The following is a 27,167-nucleotide window of genomic DNA, read 5'->3' as shown; positions in this document are numbered from 1 at the left end:
TACATAAACTGACATTTTTATACTTTTGACTGCGTTAATGAAGTTTTTGTACATAGTTTTTTCACACACTGAATTACATATTCCTCAAATGTTACACGTGAAAAACGTGACGAAGATAACATCGCCATCATCTCCAAAACAATACAGTAGTTACCTACAGAAATAAATTATGCCAAAGCTATATTTGCGGTATTCCCCAAAATGTGTGCAAATATTGCTTCTTAACTTGACCCCGGTTTTTTGCGAATAAAAAAATATGATAATCTTTTGTAGTAATTCGTTTGTGCCAAAAATATTCGCGTCGTATTACCAAATCTTAAAAAATGTACTTTTGGTAGGTAATAGGAGTGTACACAGATTTTTTTTACAAACGAGTAACTTCTGACAAGATCTTAACTAACGAAAAACGTCGCAATTAATACAACTGGGATGATATAACTAAATGCAAAACGAGAAATTTTATGAATTAGGTAGGTACAAATAGCAACACCCTTAACTAACCATCGGTAGACTTAAATTTATGCCCATATAATAAGGATTACAAATATACAGCTAACAGTGTAGCCGATGGTACTACAAATCAAATGCAAGCCATATGAATTTTGACCAAAAGTTTATAAGTAAAAAAATATAAATCTCTAACAACATTCATAGGCATGCAAATTGATTTTTTAATTTAAATCCATAAGTATGGCTGCGTTTCAATGTTTAAACATTAACATATTAAGCTTATGCAAATTCACAAAAAATATGGCGCGATGACATTTTTACAAAAACTAAATTACAAACTTACATTTACATCATTTCCAAAACGTAAATAGAAACAACGAAAATAAGTACCCTCAATCTGATCCAGAGATAATCGCAGAACTCCAGAACCTCATCACTATTGATGTACTCATAGATCTTATATGTCAATCCATCATTATCATAGATCACAGTTTTATGATTCACATAGTCTTTTGAAAAATCTCTTCCGAAAATGCCGAAGTTCAAAAGATTCTGTGCGTCATAAAGTTTGATAGTTACTTGGTTCGTATTGTTTTCTGACTTACTGTCAAAATGAAATTGGCTGTTTGACAGAGTGTTGGTGGCCAGGATGATCGGGAATTGAGCAGATTCTGTGGGCTTGAAGTTGGCGGTGATGGAGATTTCGTTGAAAATTACGTTGGTGTTGTTGATGGATCTGTGAAAAGTATACAGACAGTTAGCTAAAATATCTAATAGTTTGCTAATAGCAACGCAAGTAATAATGGCTTCGATTATTTATTAAAATATTGAACCAATAAAAACATTTTGCTGATGCGCCTGAGTTGTCAAAATAGCAAAATTAAACTTCCGGCACACGGGAGAAGAGGGCTTCTCTGTATGCCGATGTTTTTCTTAGCCCCTTCAATAACGCCTTAGAAGTTAGAGCATGACTAGACAGAAGTTCAGGCCTTAGGGTACTGAAATATTAACTCACCCAATATCGCAAGAGTTCTTGGAGCCTCCAGCACAAGGTAGCAGAGCACATTCTTGAGTACCGATGTTTTGTCCTCCCCCGTAATGACGAACACCTTCGAACGCAGCTAGACCAAAGTTTAGGTCTTGGTTTCCTGAAAATAAAAAAGTTTATACAAAATTTGTCCCGCCCATTTTGTTCTTCGGTCGGGTAAGGTAAGGGTCTCTCTGTTTCAGTTGGCCTTGGCAACAATTCTTTCATTTCATCTATTACAAGTACTATTTCTCAACCGATACTTGTGAAATTATGTGAACATAAAATTTGATCGATTTCGTAAGGTTTTCGTGGTTTATAGCGCATTTAGCTCACAGGCTTAGGCATAATATTTATTTAATATTGATAAATGAAGGAACTTTGATAATTCACCAACATGTATAAATGTCTAGATATCTATGGTCATCGTTCTGTCTCTGTAATTCCTGTCCTATGTGTCAATTACCAATTTCAGTTTTGAATGATTCACGGTTATTTTCATTAGACTTATATTGACCGGGATATAGACCGTGATTACCTTTTTGATTTTTGACTACCTGTAATGTGTATAGGCGCTCCGAGCTCTTTCTCATGTACTACCCTGCATGTGCTATCTTCGTATAAAGAGCGTATTATCCGTATGATGCAGGCAGGGATACCCCTCCTACCCAAACTTGCCCACAGCGCGGTCCACTTCACCGTGTCAAAGGCCTTTTCAAAGTCAACGAAAGCTAAGAACAGCTCCGTTTGCCATTCGACACATTGTTCTATAAGGATGCGTAGGGTGTTGGTGTGGTCTGTGCAGGAGCGACCCGGGCGAAATCCTGCCTGCTCTTCGCGTAGAGTGTCAGCTACTTTTGGCGCGATGCGATTAAGCAAAACTTTTGCCAAGACTTTGGCAGCAGCTGGGAGTAGTGTAATCCCACGCCAATTATCACATCGCGACAGATCCCCCTATTAAAATATAGCTTATATAAATTCTACGTTTGCCCGGGGCATCGTCCCTAGGACACTTGCCGCGTTTCCTCGCTGTGTGGCTAGGCTCAGCCGTTGCGCAAGGAAATTGGGCGTCCGTAGGTCACCAGACACCCAGACATGTTTGGTGGAAACCTCCTTCACGAACTGCTTGGTGTCTGATGACCATGGTCCAAATGTTTCAAATGCAAGTGCCGCAAATATGTAGTTGTTTTTTAAAAATGCATATTTGCGGCACTTGTTAAACTGGGCATTTTCAGCAGCAGTAATTTGTACATTTAATTATACTGTTTCTAATACAATAATTCACCAACATTATATTAAGATTTAATTCTTCTTTTATCTTTTGGAAAAGTATTAAGGTTTTACTATCATGATCATAATATTCATAATACTATTACAACAATAATTAATTATAATAGTATATCTCGCATAGGCAATCTTATTTAGAAATTTCCTATTTAATCTAACAATATTTCACAGATGAAATAACTCACTATTTCATTATCTATGTGGCAATTTAATTTATAATTGTTCAATAACAAGTGTAGATTATAATTTATAATGAACAGGTGTCCTGACTCATACGTATCATAGGGTAGTTTATCAATTTCCACCTAATTTTATCACTTTCCTAACAATCATATTTTCCATATATTATTCATGGTATTTTCACACCTCGGACACCGATCAAATATAATGAAAGAGGCGCGTTCCTAGCACACAGTCTAAGCTCGTGTAGGTTAACGCGTACTTTGCTTGTAGGAGTGAGATATGACAGGTCGACTGTTCGCGTTTTTGACAGGCGGTAACTATGAGGTAACCAAGAGGGGGTGGGCGCCACTTTCAGCGGGGAGCGGGAGTCGCGGGAGTGGCGATAGTACTCTTTATTATACTGTGGTATTGTAATTGCAACATATTTTTAATCAATTATTTGTGTCATTGTTGTGCACTCTTATATAGATATCACTAGAGATTGCAATCCGGATTATCCGGAGTCCGAAAATCCGGATAATCCGCTGATTTTGCGATCCGTTTCTAAATCCGGATTTTAAAACCGAAATCCGGATTTTCGGATTTTTACTTTAACATCGCAATTTCAACCGAAATAAAGGACACAAGTGTTTATTTTTCACTTATGACTGGCAGAAACGTCTGCAATCAATGCCACTAAGCTTAGAATAAATTTAAAAGTGGAAAATGTGAGTTCAAGTCTCACCCAAGGCAGACATTTTCCACTTTTAAATTTATTCTAAGACAAGTGTTTATGTACGTGGAATCCAATGTATAAGCAACTGTAAATAAAAAAAAAACGTCCGTTTACACGTCATCAGATGTCATGAGAGTGCAGGCAAATTTAAGTTTAAATAGTATACGAAAAATGTCCATACAACAGGGTGTAATGTGATTCCTGGTATCTATACTTATGTAAACCACTTTGTATACCATGGTTTGCACTAAATGCTTATATTATTAGTAGACGAACCAAAAATCCTGTTGTTAATGAATTATATTAAGTAGAATTACAATCATAACACAACAACACTGTCATCAAAGTTGGTTATATGTTAGAACTGATGCACTTCAATACATACTATAATTATGCTGTCAAAGTCGATTAGGCTAAGTTTGAACTGCGACCTCAACAAAAGTTGTCCAATGTTAATGTAGAAATTTGACTAAATTGTCATGTTTATAAGATAAATGAATACTAAATTGCTTGCTGCCTTCATATTCGGAAACACTATAACTGTCGTAAAACATATTTTATAATATGCTTTTCATCACACTCTCTCGAAAACGGTGTTATTACATACTGATACTTAATGAACTATTTTACCGCCCACGACCATCCACGACCTGTCAAAAATTACAAGATGGCGGACGAATGTTCAAAATGTCAGCGTAGATATTTCAATACAATAGTTTAAAATTTGGTTATTACTTCGCGAGTGTGATGAAAAACGTTGTGTATATCACGGGCGGCTGAAGGCTTCACTTTCCGCCCTCAATCTTAATACACAATGTAGAATTATTCAATGCGTATTGTTAATTACGGCAATATAGATAGATTGTGCAAAAATGACGTCTCAATAGTAAAATAACGGCAAAATACGAGAAATTGTCACGTTGGAAACGACGGGCTAAATATACACGATGTGTTAGTGTTACTCGAATAAGTCTTGATTTAGTTTAAAACTGAGTGAAAGTCGTAATTAAATTCCGCGCTCTTAACCACTTAAATCAATATTATTTGTGCCGTTTGTATATCCGAGGTCTTATATAGAGAGTACGTCGTAGACGTCGCATCGGACCGATAGATGGCGCCATCGTTCGTTGTAAGTCGCTCCGGCGTCACACCGCCGCGATGTTGGTAGTCCCGTTTTCCCCACCTGCAACATAAGGCTCCTACGCGCCCCGGCCCGCCACCAGCCACCCTCATTGTTTCGTCGAACGCCGAAGTGACCGGTTGTCGCGTATTCCGTTCGAACATTTTTACAGCATGGTGTCTCGAAATTAATCTTTTAGTTTCTATTTCCTTGTTACTCCTGGTCAAACCAGAGTTATTCGTGTTTTTATTTAAAAAGTGGCTTATAACGTTTCGGAATTATGAAATTTTTCAATTTCAATTTTCACCGTCAATTCTTTCTTCCCTTTTAATTTACGCTCGTTCTTCTTGAATAATGAGATATATTATGCCTCGCTAGCGATCATTATTCGTCTTTCGGGGTTCTCACGATAGAATTGAACGAGCGGTGCTTTTGATTCTACCCACTTTTTTGTAAGAAAGTTCCATGCTGCAAAAATCGTTACCGTTAATCAGTTTTCTTTTTAAACTATTCGCATTTCCGAGACTAAAGTAGGAAGTGTTATCCGCGTATTAAAAGTTTCGCGCGAGAATATAAGCGGTAACGTAGGTAAGTTGCTCCGCCGGGGACCACGTGCTCCGGGGACCACGTGCTTCGCGACCGCGGGCTGCGCGACCTGCGGGCTGCGGCGGCGGCGGCGGCGGCGGAGGGCGCGGTGGAGGAATACCGCGCTCCAAGGAGGTTTGAATTTCTCCGACGAATGGGTGAGCAGATTCATATTATTTTAGAAAGAACATGTTCGGTTTCCGATTCGGTGCGGAGGCCCCAAACCACGTGTCGGCGCCGGAACTTACTGTAGCGCTGCGATAGCGCCACTGACCGCGGCAGTGTTGTCCGCCGCGTCGGCGCCACCGAAGTTGCGTAGAAGTTGCCTCCTCGTTAACGATGGCCATCTCTGCGGTGCCGCCGAACAACGTTGTGGCCGCCACATAGGCGTCGCGTGCGACGCTGTAAGTATGTCTGCTGCTGCCCCGACGCGAGCGCCGCGCCGTTAGTGATCTGTCGTCAATATGCAGGCTACCAGCGCGGCCACCTTCTGCCCCCGCCTACAACGCCGCGAGCCTGCTGAAGCTGTCCACCAATATCGCTGGCCGCCACGCTTATGCTGGCGCCTCGATGGTGATGCAGAGCGTTCGTCTGCCGTGACAACGCCGCGATCCTGCTGAAGCTGTCCACCAGTATCGCTGGCCGCCACGCTTATGCTGGCGCCTCGATGGTGATGCAGAGCGTGCGTCTGCCTTGACAACGCCGAGAGCCTGCTGAAGCTGTCCACCAATATCGCTGGCCGCCACGCTTATGCTGGCGCCTCGATGGTGATGCAGAGCGTTCGTCTGCCATGACAACGCCGCGATCCTGCTGAAGCTGTCCACCAGTATCGCTGGCCGCCACGCTTATGCTGGCGCCTCGATGGTGATGCAGAGCGTGCGTCTGCCTTGACAACGCCGCGAGCCTGCTGAAGCTGTCCACCAATATCGCTGGCCGCCACGCTTATGCTGGCGCCTCGATGGTGATGCAGAGCGTTCGTCTGCCGTGACAACGCCGCGATCCTGCTGACTGTCCACCAGTATCGCTGGCCGCCACGGTTATGCTGGCGCCTCGATGGTAATGCAGAGCGTGCGTCAGCCCTGACAACGCCGCGATCCTGCTGTAGCTGTCCACCAGTATCGCTGGCCGCCACGCTTATGCTGGCGCCTCGATGGTGATGCAGCGAGCTCATCTGCCGTGACAACGCCGCGATCCTGCTGAAGCTGTCCACCAGTATCGCTGGCCGCCACGCTTATGCTGGCGCCTCGATGGTGATGCAGCGCGCTCATCTGCCGTGAAAACGCCGCGACCCTGCTGAAGCTGTCCACCAGTATCGCTGGCCGCCACGCTTATGCTGGCGCCTCGATGGTGATGCAGAGCGTTCGTCTGCCGTGACAAGCCTCAGTGGTGATGCGGAGCGTAATACTGTTAACCGCTGCACAGGCGTCGCAATCCTTCTGCTGCGTCTGCCGTGACATCGCCGCAAGCTACTTGAAGTTTTCCACCGGCGTCGTCGGCCGACACGCTGATGCTGGCGCCTTGATGTCGCCTCGATCGCACGAGGTAAGATTGCAGACGCGGCGACCTTCATCGCGCCACCGAGCGCAATACTGCGGCTGCCGCGAAGGCGTCGCTAATTTTCCTGCCGCGTCTGCCGTGACGACGCCGCGAACTCTGTTGATGCTGTTCACCGATGTAGCTGACTGTCATGCTGGCGCCGGTGCCTCCCGCGCTGACGGCGGCGACCTCGAGAGGGCCACCGAGCACGATACTGCGTGACGCGACAGGGGCATCGAAGACGCCTTTCGAGCTGACGACGGCCGTCTCAATCTCACCGCCGAACGTAACATCGTCTGCTGCAGTGACAAGCTGGTAAGATTGCTGATGTGGTCCCTTGGTACTGCTAGCCGCCACGCTGATAACGCCCGTCGCGCCTAAGATGTCACGCTCACCGCGAGCACTGTCTTCCCCTACAATGGTGCCACGACCATATCCGGGCTCCGTCTGCTACGATATCGTTGCAGACTCTGTTGCTGACCAGGCTGATACTGCCCTCCAATGTGACGCCGGGCGCCGCTATCAGCTGACATCCCGTACACTATGGTATCCACTCTTCTCTTTCCAGTTCCCGTGAAGTACTTCGACAGTATTTACACTCTATTTTGACCAATGACTCCTCCGTCGCCGAAGTGAGAACAGATAAATTCTAAAGATGCTACGTCCTAACGTGGCTTGGCCACCCATAGTTGAACGAGGTAAGACGTCAATAACCGGACGAGGAGCCGCACTGCTGCGAGGGTGTCCTGACGATGTTCGCGAGCTATCTAATCGGAGAGGCGCCTCGCGAGACGACCCTGTGATTCCTGTACGTCGCTCATTGTGTAGGTCAAAGACATCGTAAAGGTTTGCGGAATTAAAAAAAAAAAACTCTCTCAGAATGTCCAGATCTGAATTCGAGCCAGCGTGCTGCATCCTGAGCGTGCGTCTGTTTACCGGGCGGACACCAAAACCGATCGGTAATCTGGCCGCGGGGGTTCCAAGTACACGACGATTTCCCGGAGGCTTGTGGCGCCCCCTGTCCATTCGAGAGATTAACTTATTCGCCGAGCCTCTAATAAACAAATTGGGAAAAATAAACCCGCTTCGCCTTAGTGAACTTGAGATTCCAGCTCAAAGCGAAAGGGGCCAGGAACTCAGGAGGACTTCAGTAGTTATCATCTGGCTCGACTATACTGAATTAATATAGAGCTTGATTCGATCGTAGAACCTGATTTCATAAATTTCACAACTTTCGTAGTCTACAGAGGGAGGTTGGTTTCCAGCATTACCTCGTACAGCTGCCGATAGCTGTAGGCCAATCGCTCCTGTTTTGCTTGCATTTGCAGCCCGATAAGACCTTAAATAATCGGAATATTGTACAAAGTAAAGCTCTTCCGATGGAAAATAATCTTCAACAGGCGGTGGCGCTGGCGACTGAAGTGACATGCAGCCGGATTAAGGTTCGCATAGCACTATATGCTATGCACAGTTCGGTTGTATGTTATGTTATGCTGTACGATGGCAGGACTACATCTCTTCGGTTACGAGTAACTACGACAGTAACTGCTGACTCCAACAGACTGTCGTACGAGGTCAGTATGCACCCCCTGGGAGCCAAGTAAGTGACCTTCGGTGACCTCGCCTTCTTCTGCTTCGCCCGTCATCGTACCTCTTCGTCTGCGAGAGCCCTGCATTACGCCGTACAACGGTACGTATTAAGCCTCCGCCACACATAAAGCGCATTCCGCTTCGCTAACGCTACGCTATCAGCGCGCTGAATGCGCGCGCATTCCGCTCGCGTCCCGCGCGCGTTGCGCTCGCAATCCGCGCTCGTTAGTTCCCGCTAGTGCCCACTGGGCGCAACGCCAGCGTTTGTGCGGTGCACCGCCATTATTGCGCTCCGCCTACGCTCTCAAAGCGCGCATGTGTGGCGGTGTTTTAATTCACCCCTTGACCTGCTACCACGACGTGTTCAGCAACCACCAGCGATGCGACACGGACGTCACCTCTCAGTCTACACTGTCGACCTTCATTGCACGAAGTAGAAATCCGTCGCATCGGGTTTTGGATTAGGTAATGGATTACCCTATGTTCCGTATTTTTATGAGTACGCACAAGTATTACATTTTTTTTATGTCTTAATTTTAAATCGATTAAAACTTAGTCGAATAGCAGATTTCAAAACGGGACAAACCTAAAACAGAACGCTTTTATCAAAGCGAGCAACACTGAAGCTCAGTGTTAACACACACACTTCTTCTAAACTAAACCTAACCGCCGCTAGCTCGCTCCTCGGAAGCTTGAGCCTATAATTATTATAAAATACGCTGCAGCCACGAATCACAAGGAGATTTCTACGTGCCACACAGCCTGTGGACATATGTCTAAAATATCGAAGGATTGGGGGCCCCCTGGAAGCTGGCATTCAGAACCACATCAGGTGAGTCCTATTATATTTGAAGTCTGCTAGATTTCTCACACATAATTAGTTTTCGAGCCGGATACCACTCTGGTATCTGGCATTTTATTAATTTTCTTGTGATATTTGTGCGAACTTGTAGTAAAATTTCCAATTTCTTTGTTCCGTAAGTTAGCGAGAATCTACCTCCACTTACAAATACAAATATCGAGTTTCCGATCGCGTCGGACGATATTTCTCAAAAATACCGATACGTATAGTTAGATCTCAACGAGACGATTCTAATTATATATAGTTTGATAGGGTTTTGAGCATTTTTTGCGAAATTACATTCGTTTATATTTCCGTCGAGCGGGCGGTAGGTGTGCGCGCGTCGAATCGCCCATTGCATACCTATTAGGTCTAATTAAAATATATTTTGTCGCAATTCCTTTCTTTCATTTTGTACAACGTACATTATATAGCATTTAGTATTTGCGTACTAAATTGTAATTTTATGGTTCTGATATAACGTATCAGAAAACCAAGTTAATCGGTGCTATCACAATACAGTATCGAGTAAAACTGTCGCTCGTATTACGTACGGCACAGGGTTCAAATTTCTGTTGCTCGGGTTCTACCGACCGGAAATCTTATCTTTGTAATTTACTTACTTTCAATTTGCGACAAATTATATTATTACACATTTTACTAATTAACTAACTAACATTGTGCTAGTACCTAGCCATTTTAGAGATCTTAATACTTAACATAAACAACATATTTACAAGTTTAGTCATATTTTATTTCGTGACAACTTTATTATTTCTCACAGTACAATAATAAAATGACCGCAATGGAGATTGAACAATTAACTTTCGAACGCGATTTAGCAATTAATAATATTCAAAAAATTGTAGACTGTTCAGATAATGTTGCCGAATTTCGAGTTCGAGTTAAAGAATTAGCGGCAATTAAAAAATCATTTTTCCAAGTTCAAACGAAAATTGAAAAGTTATCGGCAAAGAATGAGTCATTCAACCGCGATGATAATTTAGCTGTGAGAAATCAATTTGATTCCTTGTACTTTAAGGTTCAAGTTGCCTTAGATACGTTTAAAGAAGAGCGTAAACAAAGCCTTACGTCCGTCTGCGGCGGATTTAATGGGGTTTCACATGCGAGTTGCTGCACTCAGCAATCAACGCAATCACATATTCGTTTACCGCGCTTATCACTGCAAACATTCACAGGTGTTTTGACTGAATGGAATGCGTTTTATGATTTATTTAAATCACTTGTTCATGAGAATACAACTTTATCAAATGTCGAACGTTTTAGGTATTTGTTATTGTTTTTAAAAGATGAACCGTATAATCTTATCAAGTCTATTCCTGTTACGGACGTGAATTATGAGAATGCCTTACAGGTCTTAATTTCGCGTTATGAAAATAAGCGAATTATTTCAACAAAACATTTCGATAATATTTTCGACTGTGAATCGGTAAATGAGAAAAATGTACAATTAAGTTTACGTAACTTAATGAATTGCTATCATGAAAACATAACGGCCTTGAAATCTTTAGGGCTGCCAGTTGACGACTGGAGTTTTGTACTTTTAAATATTTTGCTACGCAAAATTACACCTAATATTCGTAGACGTTTTGAATTATCATTAAAAACTTCAAATGACATTCCCAACGTGTCTGAATTACTCGATTTTCTCGATAAGGAGTTTGCGGCATCCGAAGTGATGACCGCGTCCGCGCGTACGTCGAGTACCTCCGCGGGGCCCGCGTCGCGCGCGGCGCCGGCGCCCTCGCTCGCGGCCGCTGGCGGAGCGGCCGGCTCGGCCCGCCCGGCGGCGGTGACGTCATCACGCCATGCGATGGCGGGGAAACAAGCAATGTCGCTTACTCGATCGCACTCTGACGTGCAATATAATGCGCCGCGAAATACTAATTCGTCGTTTGCGCGTAATTTGCGTACTATGAGCGTACATGCTACTAGTGCAACGGATTATTTAAATAAATTTAAATGCGTATATTGTAAGTATAATTCACATCCTATATATAAATGTGAGAAGTTTAATTTGCTCACTTTAAATGAACGAAAACATTTCGTAGAACAAAATAAACTTTGTACCAATTGTTTATTTTCTGGCCACGAGCCTAATGACTGCAAGTCGCGCCATGCTTGCCGCGTTTGCGCTCAAAAGCACCACTCTTCATTACATGAAGACGTGCCTACTCCAAACGTCTTACTGACTACGGAGTCACCTTCTTCCCCTGAGTTGCGCTCAGTAGCGGAATCCTCCACGCCCACTCCATTACATGGAGCTACGGGGCAACCTTCTGGTAAGAACTGCACAGTCTTACTCACGACTGCGCTTGTAAATTTACGACCCCTGAACCAGGGGCCTTACACGCCGCGGTCCGTTCGCGCCCTTGTGGATCAAGGAGCGCAGACCACGCTCATTTCTGAGTCGTGCGTCCAGCGTCTTGGCCTGCCACGGTACTCTGTGACTGGCACTACGCTCACCAGCATTGCTGGCGATGTTCATCCTCGTGGTTACGTGTTGTGCGAGGTTACACCCCACAACAAATCCGAACCTAAACTTCAAATCGAAGCTTTTATTCTACCGAGCCTAACACGCTACACTGCTAATATTCCTCAATCAATTGGGAATATACAGAGGTTCGAACACTTACAAAATCTTAATTTAGCGGACCCAGAGCTGCGCTCAACGCGACCCGTTGAACTGATACTGGGGAATGATCATCTGGATAGCATACTGCTACGAGATAATATTATAGGTCCTCCGGGCACACCCGTAGCCATCAACACTGTTTTTGGTTATGTGATAGGTGGTAGAATTTCATATGACAGTATGAAAAGCCTTAGTGTCAATTTGAGCACTTGTCAACTTGACACGAAACTGCAACGATTCTGGGAATTGGAATCCATACCAGAGTACCCACATCTTACGAAAGATGAGTTGCGCTGTGAGTCGATTTTCGTCGAAACTCACACACGAGATGAAAATGGGAAATATACAGTCTCCCTACCTTTCAAGGAAAACGCTCCGCCTTTGGGCGATTCTCGTGCTATAGCTCTCTCACGTTTAACTAAACTAGAGGCACGCCTGTCTCGCGACCCTGCCTTACGTGAGAACTATAATAAATGTATCCAAGAATATTTAGACTTGGGACATATGGAACCAGTCAGCGACTTACTAGACTTAGCGAGTCCTGGCACTTCTCCCTACTACCTGCCTCATCATATTATCGTTAAGTCTTCTACTACTACGAAATATCGTATCGTTTACGATGCGTCATGCAAGACTACGTCTGGTCGTTCTCTAAACGATAATCTCCTCACTGGTCAGAAATTACATCAAGACATTTCTGATATTCTTCTGAGGTATAGACTTCACAAAGTCGTTTTTACGGCTGATCTCAAAATGATGTATCGCTACATCCATTTTCTGGCCTTACGCACACTTCGTCAATTAGCAATTGATGAAGCTGCTAACTTTCCACTTGCCTCGCAAGTACTTCTCAACGAAGTATTCGTTGATGACATCGTTACTGGAGCTGATACGGTTGAAGATGCTCTCACTCTTCAGCATCAGCTGACCTCCATTTGTAAAGCAGGGACGTTCGAACTCCGCAAATGGACCAGTAACAGTTCCGAGTTTCTGTCGCATCTTAACGATGATGCTTCCAATCACGATGATGCTCTTATTTTGTCAGCACTTGACACTGACACTTCGGTCAAAGTCTTAGGGCTTAAATGGAACCCTAAATCTGATACTTTTACCTACCAAACGGATAAAGTAGCTAACGGCTCACGCAAATGTACGAAACGTATAATGTTAGCGGAAATCGCTAAGATTTACGATCCTCTCGGGTTTCTCAGTCCAGTGACTGTTTTCGTAAAGCATTTAATCCAACTTCTATGGGCATCAGGCTCAGGATGGGATGCTGTTCCTCCACAGAATATCAGCGACTTGTGGTTTCGGTTCATCGACGAACTGCCGTTATTACAAGACATCGCGTTACCTCGTCATGTGCTTCCCAGCACACATCAAGTGTCACTTCATGGCTTTTCAGACGCATCTGAAAAAGGCATATGCTGCCTGCGTCTACATTCGTGTTGTCGATCCAAACGGTGCTATTAGCACACACCTACTCATAGGTAAAACTAAAGTTGCGCCTCTGAAACGCCTAACAATACCTCGATTAGAGCTATGCGGAGCTCATCTCTTATCAAAATTGATAAAAAAGGTCATCACTGCTTACAGCAGTAGAATATCGTTCGACCAAGTCTACGCTTGGTCCGATTTCACTATAACTCTTGCCTGGCTGCGTTCGTCTCCAGACAAATGGCGGACATACGTGTCTAACCGCATAGCGGAGACAACAAGCAACGTGCCTGCCTCACAGTGGCACCACGTTCAGTCCGCAGATAACCCGGCAGACCCCGCGTCTCGTGGTGTTCTCCCATCTCAGCTGAACCATCAACTATGGTTCACGGGACCTGCTTGGCTCAGTAAAAATGAGTCCGAGTGGCCTAAGACTAACGTCATATGCCACACCGACGAAGAACGTCGCAAGCATGTTCTTCTCACTCAAATCAATGAACCTAATAGCTTAGAGTTCATTGAGCGATTCTCATCGCTTCCAAGGTTACTACGCGTCACTGCTTATGTATTACGATTCATAAACAAATGTCGTAAAAATGAGAATCCTACGACTAAACATGTAACTGTTCCTGAGACGAAACAAGCTCTCAGTCGAATAATATCACTTGTCCAAAGTGATTCCTTTCCTGAAGACATCTCTCGTCTTAAAGACGACGACCGATGTACCAAACGTCTTCAAAAACTGAAGCCTTTCTTGGACGATGCCGGACTCCTCAGGGTCGGCGGTAGAATAAATCGGGCTAATGTACCGTATGATGCCAAACATCAGATTCTGCTTCCTAAGAAACATCATTTTACAAATCTGCTTATAGATTTCTATCATAAAACACAGTTACATGTGGGACCTCAAACTTTGCAGTTTGCCCTCGCACAGACCTACTGGATCCTGTGTGCTCGCGATGCAGTACGTATGCGTACGCGACGCTGTATATCATGTATTCGCGCTCGACCTGTTGCGCCACAGCCGTCAATGGCTCAATTGCCTAGTACTAGGGTTCGATCACTTCGTCCCTTCTTAAATACATCAGTTGATTTCGCGGGACACTTCTTCCTTAAATCAAGTAAACTTCGCAACGCGAAAATTTTCAAATCATACGTGTGTGTATTCGTTTGCCAATCGACGAAGGCAACCCATTTGGAGCTAGTCCCTGATTTATCAACCGAATCCTTTCTAAACGCATTGCGTAGGTTCATATCCCGACGCGGGCATTGTAAAACTATTCGTTCCGATTGCGGACGGAACTTTGTAGGTTGTGACAGGTATCTATCTGAACTCTATACGTTTCTACGAAACGAGTCCAATCAGACTACTATAAATAACCAGCTGACTAACATGCAAATCACCTGGCAATTTAACCCTCCGTATGCGTCGCACTTTGCCGGCCTCGTCGAACGAGCCGTAGGTAGTCTGAAACGACACTTACATCGTGTCATAGGCACACTGAAACTGACACAGGACGAATTTAACACTCTACTTTGTCAAATTGAAGCCGTCTTGAACTCAAGACCCCTGTGTCAACTTAGTAATGATCCCACTGATCCATTACCCCTTACTCCTGGACATTTCCTCATCGGGGAACCATTAACGTCTTTACCTGAATTTGACTTGTCTAACGACAATCCAAACCGCCTCGCGAGATGGCAGGTTATTCAACAAGCCGTTCAACATTTCTGGAAACGCTGGAGCGTAGAATATTTACACCAGCTACAACCAAGAGGTAAATGGTTCCACGACAATACTAACACGTCCCTCCGAGAGGGTTCTGTAGTCGTGTTGATAGATAACACACTACCACCATTGCAATGGCGTCTCGCGCGCGTGCATCAATTGCATCCCGGCGCCGACGGTATTACCAGAGTCGTAACTGTACGCATCGGTAATACTCTTACTAAGCGACCTGTCGTTAAGGTCTGCCCTTTGCCTGTTGAATAGGCATTACTTAGGTAGAGCATTACATGTTTTAGCCCTAAGTTAGCATAGTTTTTTTTAGTTTTTAGATAAAATAACGCATTATTTTATGGTCGGCGGTATATGTTCCGTATTTTTATGAGTACGCACAAGTATTACATTTTTTTTATGTCTTAATTTTAAATCGATTAAAACTTAGTCGAATAGCAGATTTCAAAACGGGACAAACCTAAAACAGAACGCTTTTATCAAAGCGAGCAACACTGAAGCTCAGTGTTAACACACACACTTCTTCTAAACTAAACCTAACCGCCGCTAGCTCGCTCCTCGGAAGCTTGAGCCTATAATTATTATAAAATACGCTGCAGCCACGAATCACAAGGAGATTTCTACGTGCCACACAGCCTGTGGACATATGTCTAAAATATCGAAGGATTGGGGGCCCCCTGGAAGCTGGCATTCAGAACCACATCAGGTGAGTCCTATTATATTTGAAGTCTGCTAGATTTCTCACACACCCTAAGAGTCAATGACTGACTTGAAGAAATCGACTGATACCTCCGTCCAGTGTAGTAGCAATCGACAGCGCTCGTACTTTTCATCTTCTAGGCTAGTTTTACCGAGCGATCAGTATCCTCAAATGCCCTCACTAAAAAGAGTTCAGAGTTCAGGAGTCTCGCTTGTAACCGCGCTCGCTTGACGCGAAATAGTCTGATCGAAAATACCAGTATCGTAACAAATAGCCCTCGGGCGCGTGAGTGATGACCTTTTTCTGTGTTTGATATGGACGTAAGACGTTGGACTTTAAATAGTCATATCAAAGCTAATATTGATTTAGATAATTTTTACGAAGGGTTGACAAAAGCAGTATCAATTACGTTACCCTGCTACAGTACAGATAGTTACACTACTTTTACAGTTAATTTCCACACTTTGTGTCTGAAATTGGGTTTATAATAACCTGATAAAATAACGTGTCTGTTAATAATAAAAGTGTATCTAAGGTTTTTTGTATCTTGTTCAAGTCAGCCTCGCCTACAATGTATAATAATGTCATTTCTCTAACTATTCGCTGACTAAAGCTAAACGTCATCACGAAAATCTCTTTAGGCGTTTCTGGCACCGAGATATTCGCGGATCGAAGGCGATTTCGACTGATACATCTGTCAAATCGGTTCAACAACCGATTCACTTATTCTTCTATGCTATGCCAATAGGGCTACCAAAGGCTTGCGCGCCAGCTGACTCGCCACCAGGAGATAATAAACAGGTCTCTATATAAGACCTCGGATATACAAACGGCACAAATAATATAAAAATTTTACCTTCCAATAAAATTGTTATTATTTTGCCTGGTATATCCGAGGTCTGAGTGATGCCTTCCTGGTAGGCTTAATATACCGTCGGCACTTCTCCTCAACAATGAGGGTGGCTGGTGGCGGGCCGGGGCGCGTAGGAGCCTTATGTTGCAGGTGGGGAAAACGGGACTACCAACATCGCGGCGGTGTGACGCCGGAGCGACTTACAACGAACGATGGCGCCATCTATCGGTCCGATGCGACGTCTACGACGTACTCTCTATATAAGACCTCGGATATACCAGGCAAAATAATAACAATTTTATTGGAAGGTAAAATTTTTATATTTTCCTAGTTCTGTTGGAATGCTGTGCCTATGAACGTAAAATTGACTCTACACTTGACGCGCTAATATTTTCATGATTTCGTTGTTTACTGGATGTAATATAATCCTGAATGTAAAAAAAACTTTACCTCGTTAAAAGAATGATTAACTGCCCACGTACGTAGCTTATAATCAGTAAAAAAGAGGAACATGTTTTGTTTGATTGAAAATAATGAGAGTTATGATTCACGCTTAGTTTCACTAGACTTAAGTATTATATATGGACCGAGGAACTGTTCAAAAGCTCCACAAAAAAATAGAAAGGTAACCACCTAACCACGTCACGGTCTATCTATGCCCCAGTAAGTTTAATAGAATAGTTTAGTATAAGTTTAATGAAATAATTCATTTTTCGCTTGAAATTTGCGTAGCAAAACACGCATATACGTACTGTTGTGTGTTTACTAATGTTTAAAAATACTGTTTACTTCTTAAACTCTTGAATTTTGTTTTATTTTTGGTGGTAACTAAAAAACCTTAAAAATCCGGATTTAATCCGGAATCCGGATTTTTCCTACAAATAATCCGAAAATCCGGATTTCCTAACATATAAGCGGATTTGCAATCCCTAGATATCACTAAATCGCGCGATAATACGTCACCAAGCGATAACTTGGGTGCTTAGATACAGAGATTTGAAAATCTTATTTCAAAGGCATACGTTTTACTTTACCAATATGCAAACTCGTAAGAGAGTTACAAGTGTCGTATGATTGTATTGATGATAGCGCGTCACTTACATGACATAATATTGGCGTGACGTCTAAGAAACAACAATATTTACTGTATCTCACTTGATGCAACTTGTATTTGTAATTAAAACATTATACTGCCCTCATTGTAAAACAGAGACCGTTAACACATTTACAAGTTCTAATAACATAGTAATAGGTCGCGGGTTCGAACCCCGGCTCGCACCAATGAGTTTTTCGGAACTTATGTGCGAAATGTCATTTGATATTTTGCCAGTCGCTTTTCGGTAAAGAAACATCGTGAAGAAACCGGATTAATTCCAATAAGGCCTAGTTTACCCTTCGGGTTGGAAGGTCAGATGGCATTCGCTTTAGTAAAGCTAGCGCCTACGCCAAAATCTTGGGATTAGTTATTAAAGTGGACCCGAGGTTCCCTGAGCAGTGGCGAATGCTATGCTAAATAACGCTAGTGGGATCTAAGTTTGTGGATTTCCCGGATAATATATCGGTAGTTGACACTGACAGTGCATGGCTTTCGCAAAATAGGATAGATAATAGATACTTATAGTGGTTTAAGTAAACTTACCAGAGGCACTAGTTTTGACATGGAAGTGGCAGCAGAACTGGTCATGGCACACCGTGAACTGGCTCAGATCCTGAACGTACGGAGATGAGGTGGCGAACGGAGCTTTGGTGGTACCTGAAGGAAGGAGAAGTAAAATAGCTTTATAGTAAGACGTGAAACTTTGATATCTCGATTTGTCCAGGATTCAATAAAAAATGCGAATATGTCTCGAGAAAATAAATTCGAAAGAAAACAGATAGGTAAGTACTTAATTTGAAACAAAATAAATATCTTATTTCTTCAGAAACATCGCTACTTATACCAAAAGTCGTTTCCAGAAATTAAAACAGTGTAACTTCGAAGACAGTTAAAGAATTATGCAATCATTAGAACTCCATGGATAATAATGATATATCATTCATCTAAATCGGTTATGGCATTCCGATGTTATGGGTGAACAAAAAAACTCACATACATACATACTTACATACATACATACAATCACACCTGTATCCCATAAAGGGGTAGGCAGAGCACATGAAACTACTAAAGCTTCAGGGCCACTCTTGGCAAATAAGGGGTTAAAAGAAAACGAAACTGTGGCATTGCAGTGACAGGTTGCCAGCCTCTCGCCTACACCACAATTTAACCCATATCCCATACAAACATGAACGCTGAAAACCATACACTCTTTTTTTTGGCAGTCGTGTAAAAAGACAGAAAAACACTATCATAAAGAATTGAAGCGGTTTTACATTATCCGAGCCGATATGTGACCTTTACCTACATAACATTAAAGGAGCCATCTCTAACATCTGCCCTTGATATCCTTCCTACATCCGATATCGGATCGGATACTGTGAAAACGCACTTACCTTCTCCGTTCTTTTTCAGTTCAGCAACAACTATGTCAGTTCCATGACCAGTTTCTCCAGCCTTCCCGGCGAATACTCCAGAAGACGACACCAGGTTTGCATTGGTGGCGAAGGCCCAGGATTTGAAGAATTGAGGAGCTGGAGATACGAGACGAAATTAAAGCGGAGTAATCGAGGAAACCGGTCAATATTAAATAAAAAGCTGCTGTACTAATCTGCTGCCGCAATAATCAGTACATTTACCCTACAAAAAAACGATCAGTTACTGTGTATCCGACCAACAACATTTTATTTTTATTAATTATATGTACCTAATGACCAAGTCATCCCGCGCACGCGCGCAGTATCGTTATAATAATGCGCTGCCATGGTTACAGAGCCAAACAATGCGTTTTCAATTTTTTCGTTACTGTGCGCATGCGGGGAAAGCCTGCGGACGCTGACTTTGGGGAATAGACTTTTATGTAGGGTTTTAAAGATCTATGCCCTGTAAATGACGAATTCGGGATTAGAAAAACTATATTTTGACACTAACCTGAGAGCACCGGTATTTCAGAGTGCCACTCTCCTGTCACCACAAAGTTCTTTCCCTGCAGATGGCTCAGCACCAAATCTTCTGGCATCAGCACACCGAAGGTCACACCGAAGTCTGTCAGGAAGGTGGCTTCGGTGGTCGTGAGGTTGCAGACGGTGGAGGGGTTCAGGAGTTTCCTGTAGCTGTGATGGATGAATAGATTATAATGACATGAACATTAAGACGATACGGTAGGGGTCAATTCTCCATACAAACGCTCTCGACTATTTCCTCCTTGGTTTTTGAAGATAGAGCAATAATTTTTTCAACACAGATTGTTATTATTTTTATCTGTGTAGGACCGTTTTGATTTTTTTGATATTCTGCTTTTTCAAGACTCTAGAGCCAATCAAAAATTTCCAAAAACGGCCTTTTTGATTGTGGCGCAAAAAAAGGTGTGATACTCAAGATTGTAATAATATAAATTAATAAATAATAACAGGCTTTCATTTCTTATTTCTTAACCCCCACGCAAAAGCGACGTGGTGTAAGTTTGACGTGTCTGTCTGTCTGTATGTGTGTGTCTGTCTGTGGCATCGTAGCTCCCGAACGGATGAACCGATTTAGATTTAGTTTTTTTTGTTTGATAGTATGTCGGGGGTCGGGGCACTAGGTATGTCAGGGATTTAAAAGCAATTTAACAAATTATTAAGCTTAAATATCTTACACGGAAATGACGGATCCCTGCCGGTCGAAGACCAGGTTACTCCTGACAGTTTCCATCTTCCCCTGGCATCGCATCTTCTCTAGCAAATGTGAGACGACGTACATTTTGTTGTCATTTGCCAGGCTTGAGATTATTTTCACTGCCTGTTAATAAAAAAAGTGTTTTATACGGTGAAAGATGAGCCCTTGGTAGCTCCAAATGGTATAACACTGGGCTAGCGTTCGGCTTTGAATTAAAAACTCAAGACAGTTGTGCTTAATAAAAATAATTTAAAGCATTTTCATATCCAGGACTGTTAGTGAATGTAAAAAATCAAGTTTTTATCGATCATCGATCCATCGATCGGATCAGTGATAGGGATTGCAATCCGGATTATCCGGAGTTCGAAAATATGGATAATCCGCTAATTTTGCGATCCGTTTCTAAATCCGGATTTTAAAACCAGAATCTGAATTTTCGGATTTTTCATTTAACATCGCAATTTCAACCGAAATAAAGGACACAACTGTTTATGTTCGTGGAATCCAATGTATAGCAACTGTAAATGTAAAAAAAACATCCGTTCACACACCAGCAGATGTCATGAAGATGTCATGTCATGAAATTGACAGTAGACGGACTAAAAATCTGATTGTTAATAAATTAGATTAAGTCAGTGATGTCGATCAGTGTGCGTAGCCAAATGCACAAGCGCTTCACGAAACGCTCACGAATCGTGAGCGAATCGTTCACGCTTCAGCGTTTGGGCATTCGTTATTTCGGCTACGCACACTGATAACTTTTTTTTTATCATCTATCGGCATCGGCTGTTCCATTCTGCCATCAATCGTACATTATGTTTACCATAAAGAAACTGTATCTATTTTTATTTTTAGGTTAGTGGTATGTTTTTGTTTAAATTTTGCAGGCCCGTTAGCACTATTTATGGATATAGTTATCTGCTTGATAAGTTATATTTGCTAAATATATTGCGCAGAAGTCATCAGGGCATCTTTCACGTGACCCTAACGTGGTTATAATAGTCTCATGAAGTATGTGGTAAATGCTCCATTGCTGGACACGGGACGAATATTTTTACCTAGCTAACTATTTTTGTTATGACTTTCACAGGCAAAACGCTGTCAAACCCTAGGGCACTCAATTTACTGTATATTTGTCTTGGATGAATACAATATTGTTTCCACCTATACATGAAACTATATTTGTCTTGACGAAGAGGATTTGTCTTCAGTCTTCACTGAAGATACTTTTTTTTTCGTGTAACAGTTCTATTTTCTAGGTACAGGTAAGGCCACGAAAGAAATAAATCTAGAAAAGCGGTCACAGTGGCCTACTACTTCACAATATTGATAAATGTCACCCGACAGTGACAGTTCGCCGTTCATTGCCTGTTCAGCAAGGAAATATTGACGCTGAGTAACAATGTTACTTATCAACACAGAAATAGGCACAGAATTGTCACTGTGGTGAAATTTATCCCACTGAAGGCTGTAAACACTTGCACGGGAGATGAAATATCATGATACTGATGAGAACTGTCAAAATGTATCAAAATGGAATAGGCAACTTGACCGTACATTAAATAAAATGCACGAAATAAAGCATCAGATAATTATAAGAAAAACAGGGACAAAAGTTATTTTTTAACTCCAATTTATATTTTATAAATCAGATAGAAATAAATAAAGTAAATCAGTTGACCGTGACGTCACTCAATTCGATTTCACATTAATTCCATATTAGCTAGTCGTTCAAAATCGTTTTGACAGTTCTTAAAAAGAAGCTGATTTGACTAGGAGGAAAGTATATTGATTTAGACTAACACGATTTGCACTCATAATTAGCATTATTAATTGCACTTATAATTAATATAGGAGGAAAGTAGCCTATTAGAACGAAATACATTTCTAATAAACTTTAGAATAATGTTTTTACTGAATGAACATGAGTCGGAATTTATCATTGTCATTGGCGGTGTCAGTGACTTTGTTATCATTCTCTTATACAGGGTGATTTACGAGACGTAAGCAGTACTTTTCCACTTTTAAATTTATTCTAAGCCTAGTATTCACGAGTCTAAAATAGGTACTATCACCTACAAAAGTGCATGGAGAAATTATGAATGATTTCATTGATCAATCTTGATTGAGTCAATCTGTGTAAGAATGTCCTATAATATTTATTTATTATTTATTATTTATTATTTATTATTTATTATTTATTATTTATTATTTATTATTTATTATTTATTATTTATTATTTATTATTTATTATTTATTATTTATTATTTATTATTTATTATTTATTATTTATTATTTATTATTTATTATTTATTATTTATTATTTATTATTTATCATTTATCATTTATCATTTATCATTTATCATTTATCATTTATCATTTATCATTTATCATTTATCATTTATCATTTATCATTTATTATTTATTATTTATTTATTTATTAAAAAATTCGCCATGCACTTTTGCAGCTGATAGTACATACTACATATTCTCGACTAGCATGTGCGTAACTTACTAGTAGGTACTGGTTTATGCAACTCGCTAATACAGTTTTATTACTGCCAGCGAAACAAATAAATGATTCTGATCCTAACTTAACCCAAAGTCAATTAAAAAAATAACAAAAACGAATTAGTATGGCGCATGAAATATCGAATAAATTATAAATTTAAAAAATATTATTCACGTAAAATAAATAAAATAACATAAGAACGTTAATTCTTTCTTAACATCGCCACGCTAAAATACACAAAACTTCAGGAATAATACAATACCTACTTGATATATGCGTTTTTTTTTTTGTAAATAAATGCTTACCTCATCAAAATTGACTTTTAGAGCTGATGTATCTTCAGGGACAGGCAGCACTAGTATATCAACATTCTGCAAAAAACAAAAATAGATTTAGCTATTACTTGTCCAAAAGTAATTCGTCGTACAGAATAGAATACGATAGATTCAGTAACACCAACATTTACCCTATTTTTAGATGAGAAAAACCAAGTCTAACTGCCCTATTCGGATTTTAAATATTTTCTCTGTTTTCGATGTGATACTAATCTATGATCGTGACCTGATCGAATAGCAAAAAATTTAATCGGGCAATAAATAAAATAAAAGTATAAACAAACCAAGTCATTCGGGCTATTGACTGATTAGGCAAGTAATAAAATGTATTTATAATTTATATTAGTAGCGGCAACCGCCTGTTAAATTTCTTTGTTTATGTTTATTTTATAGTCATGTAGACAAAACTATTATTAACAACTAAGTGATTGAAAGGAAATGAAATCGTGGTATTGCAGTGACACCTGGTCCATCGCCCTGAACTCATATTTCACGGTCGACTTCTACGACACCCACGGGGGGATAAGGGGTGGTGCAATTCTTAACCCGTCACCACACCACACGATCAAGTGATACTCATACTACACAAGTGTTAAACTTCAAACTACGAATTCATGATGTTTCCTCTTAAAAAAAAGTAGCTTGATCCTAACTGTAATAATTCTAAATATTCTAATATGTATTGTCTTCGGTTAGCGCGATAGGTACTCATAATAGTTATTTGTTATACAAGGGGGCAAAGTTGTATTTTAACGCCGAGTGTGAAAGGAGTGAGAGTTTTTTAACACACGAGAAGTAAAATACATTTGCACCTGAGTGTAACACAAAACTTTTCCCCTCACTATACCGAGGAAACTATAACGCAAAAAATGCGTTTATCACTGCTTCCATTAGTTCGACAGGTGGTAAATCATCTTTAAATACTAGATTCACATACTTTTATCAATTTTAAATCAGTTAATTTGACTTTATTCAAGGTCAAATTACTTTACCCACTAGTGTATAAAATGCGGTTTTACCCGCTGGTATTAAAGGACAAAACACGTGTTTCCGAGCTACTTAGTGAGGGGAAAAATAAAATAATAACGTAAGATATAGTCCGTTTCCATAGTTTTATTCTAATAATTCTGATAAAATCTGCATCTCGGTAAACATAGGTAATAATTATAATCGATGAAGATATCGGTCACCCATATTAAAACATACGTAACCAGCGTTTGACCTTTCACACTATTTGCTGTAACAACATTTAATAGCTGTACTTGGCTGTACTTAACTTGAGGTGAAGAGTTAATTGTACATAACCCTTCAGTTATTTATTGTTTATGTACTTACAATAGTGCTATTATTAGTCTTTCCGTCGCGTCGCTAAGAGCATTTTTTTTATTACTAAAAATGGGCTTACTCTTGGCCACAGACCAGCCTAAGCTGCCTAAGGCACAGACGTGGCCTACGATGGAGTGAGCTCGCCCAGAAGATGCCTGTTCACTCTTGATTTGAAGGTGGCCGGGTTATATGAGCTCGGAAATATAGCCGCCGGCAACGAATTCCACTCCTTGGCCGTGCGCATAAGAAAAGAAGAAGCAAAGCGCTTCGTTCGAATTCGCGGAATATCTACCAAGTATAAGGATGGGATGGAAACCGGCCGTGCGTCTAAGAGTCCGATGGTAGAATTTAGTGCATGTTGTACAGGATGACTAGTACGTACTTCAACCTATTCCTTCCAAGGGTTATTATTCTATGCAAATATAAATATATGCTATGGTCATTTGCAAAGTCCAGTAAACGAGGGGTCAAAACTCATCGGTTTTCAAGTTATTTGAGTTTTTATATTATTCGTGAAAAAATATGCCTTGTGAAATTGGTAATTATGAAAATACTACTGTAATTTTGAATAAAAAATTACATTACATTTTTCTAATAGTTTATAAACTGACGTGACGTTTATAGAGTGACGACCGGTCTGGCGCAGTCGGTAGTGACCCTGCCTGCTACGCCGCGGTCCCGGGTTCGAATCCCGGTAAGGGCATTTATTTGTGTGATGAGCACAGATATTTGTTCTTGAGTCATGGATGTTTTCTATGTATATAAGTATTTATATATTATGTATATCGTTGTCTGAGTACCCACAACACAAGCCTTCTTGAGCTTACCGTGGGCCTCAGTCAATCTGTGTAAGAATGTCCTATAATATTTATTTATTATTTATTTATTTAAACCAGTTATTTAGTAGAATAAAAAAATAATGTTAAAATTATCCAAACTTTGGATATCTCGCGATCACAGGTTTGAAGTTTTGGTAATATGAGAGTGGGGGGAGTGCAATAGAGAGTAGGTACTCACAGCTTTAGCCGCATTCTGAACGAGGTGCGCGTACGCATCAAAACCAAGTTGACTGCTCGCGACCCCAGCCCTGTAGGTGTCCTGCAAATTATATTAGGTTTAGAGAACTAATCTAACGATATACAATATATAAGTAAATGTTATGACATTTACTATACAATATACAAAACTAAAATTTGCATGAGTACCATATTATATCAAACCTTAAAAAAAATCCTTTGTTAGCGGCAAGAAAACTAAATAACTTACATACAAAGTGTGGTGGTGGTGGTGATCCGTTTAAGGGCGTACTCAGTATCGTATTCTTATCAGGAAAAAGTAGAAGAAAATTTTTTTTTCGCTAAAAAAATTTTCACTTTTGTATGAGCCGGGCCGCGCGAATCGGTTGAATCTCCAATCTCCATACAAAGATAAAAAAATTTTTTGCGAAAAAAAATTTTTATCCTACTTTTTCCTGATGAGAATACGATACTGAATACGCCCTTAAACGGATCACCACCATTTTTGTTACACCCTGTATTTTTAAATTAAAGGAAAAATGGCCCCGGCAAGGCTAAAGGTCGCAGGTTCGAGTCCTACCGGAGGTGTGAATTTGTCCATTTTTCCTTTAATTTAAAAATATGTAATATCGCTCGCAGACGTTTCTGCATGATAAAAAACAAATTTAAAAAACTTATTTGAGGGTAAGTACTGATAAAATAATTCATTCAAAATTAGGCATTAAAAACACGTTTTTTCTATGGCTTTTATGCCTTTCTGAGTGGCATCTCTGAATATAATTACTACGATCAAACGAGTCTATTTATCCATAATTCCCTGTGGCCCGTCGAAGTCACGCTCTTCACTATGAGAAGAAAGACATTGACGATAATGTATTGTATTGTATTGTAAGTGTATCGAAATAAGCGTACGTGATCACACATGCGTCAACATCCCAATTTGTACTCTATTTTTTGTACTATGTACGAGTATATTTATTTATATTATAGTTTTCAAATAAATCAGACTGGGGTAACATTTAGTTTACACAAATTAATTACATGGTATTCGTAATCAGCAAGTGCATTTTTAACGTCTACCCTCTTTTAATTGTTGGACAAAAATACTAAGTATGAATTTTGTTAGATTTCTAGTTGAGCTTGCTTTCTGAGAAACATGAAATTAAATACGTAAATTATACAACCCATAGAATTTTTAAGGCATTTTTTGCGAAAATTTAAAATTTACTGTGTTTCAAATGAATAATTTTAAAAATGCAAATGTAACTCAATTATTTAAAAAACCTAAAGTTTTGTTTGTTTTCAACAATTATTTAAGTTTATTTTTTATTCTTGTTTCACCAAATGATACAAAAAAATTAAAATATAAACACTTACCCTCGAAGACTGGGTCAAACCAACAAGCAGGAAAACAATCACGGTATTCAACAAACTGCCCATTTTCACTCGCGAATATATTTCTACTTAAATATATAAAACACGACCACTCTCTCTGAGACCTCGCGA

General features: G+C 40.7%; 1 protein-coding gene across 1 annotated transcript; it reads right to left on the bottom strand.

The window, feature by feature from the left end:
* Positions 1–49: 49 nt before the first annotated feature.
* Positions 50–27,167, bottom strand: LOC125239914 (vanin-like protein 2). The gene is made up of 9 exons (XM_048147689.1): positions 27,039–27,167; positions 25,663–25,743; positions 23,290–23,355; positions 20,453–20,595; positions 19,747–19,928; positions 19,212–19,349; positions 18,358–18,471; positions 1,466–1,598; positions 50–1,186 (listed from the first exon to the last, which is right to left on the bottom strand). The coding sequence occupies exons 1-9, from the start codon at positions 27,099–27,101 to the stop codon at positions 796–798; spliced, it is 1,311 nt and encodes a 436-aa protein (XP_048003646.1). The 5' UTR covers positions 27,102–27,167; the 3' UTR covers positions 50–795.

Source organism: Leguminivora glycinivorella, chromosome 2 (genome assembly GCF_023078275.1).
Source record: "Leguminivora glycinivorella isolate SPB_JAAS2020 chromosome 2, LegGlyc_1.1, whole genome shotgun sequence".
Lineage (NCBI taxonomy): Eukaryota > Metazoa > Arthropoda > Insecta > Lepidoptera > Tortricidae > Leguminivora > Leguminivora glycinivorella.
Note: the sequence above shows the minus strand (reverse complement) of the source record. Positions and strands in the feature narration are given on the sequence as shown.

Coding starts and splice junctions, on each gene's coding strand:
- LOC125239914 (XM_048147689.1), bottom strand. CDS start 27,101: ATGGGCAGTTTGTTGAATACCGTGATTGTTTTCCTGCTTGTTGGTTTG. Junction 20,596..23,289: donor TAAAAGTCAATTTTGATGAG/GTAAGCATTTAT, acceptor TTTTATTAACAG/GCAGTGAAAATAATCTCAAG. Junction 1,187..1,465: donor AAGAACTCTTGCGATATTGG/GTGAGTTAATAT, acceptor TACTTTTCACAG/ATCCATCAACAACACCAACG.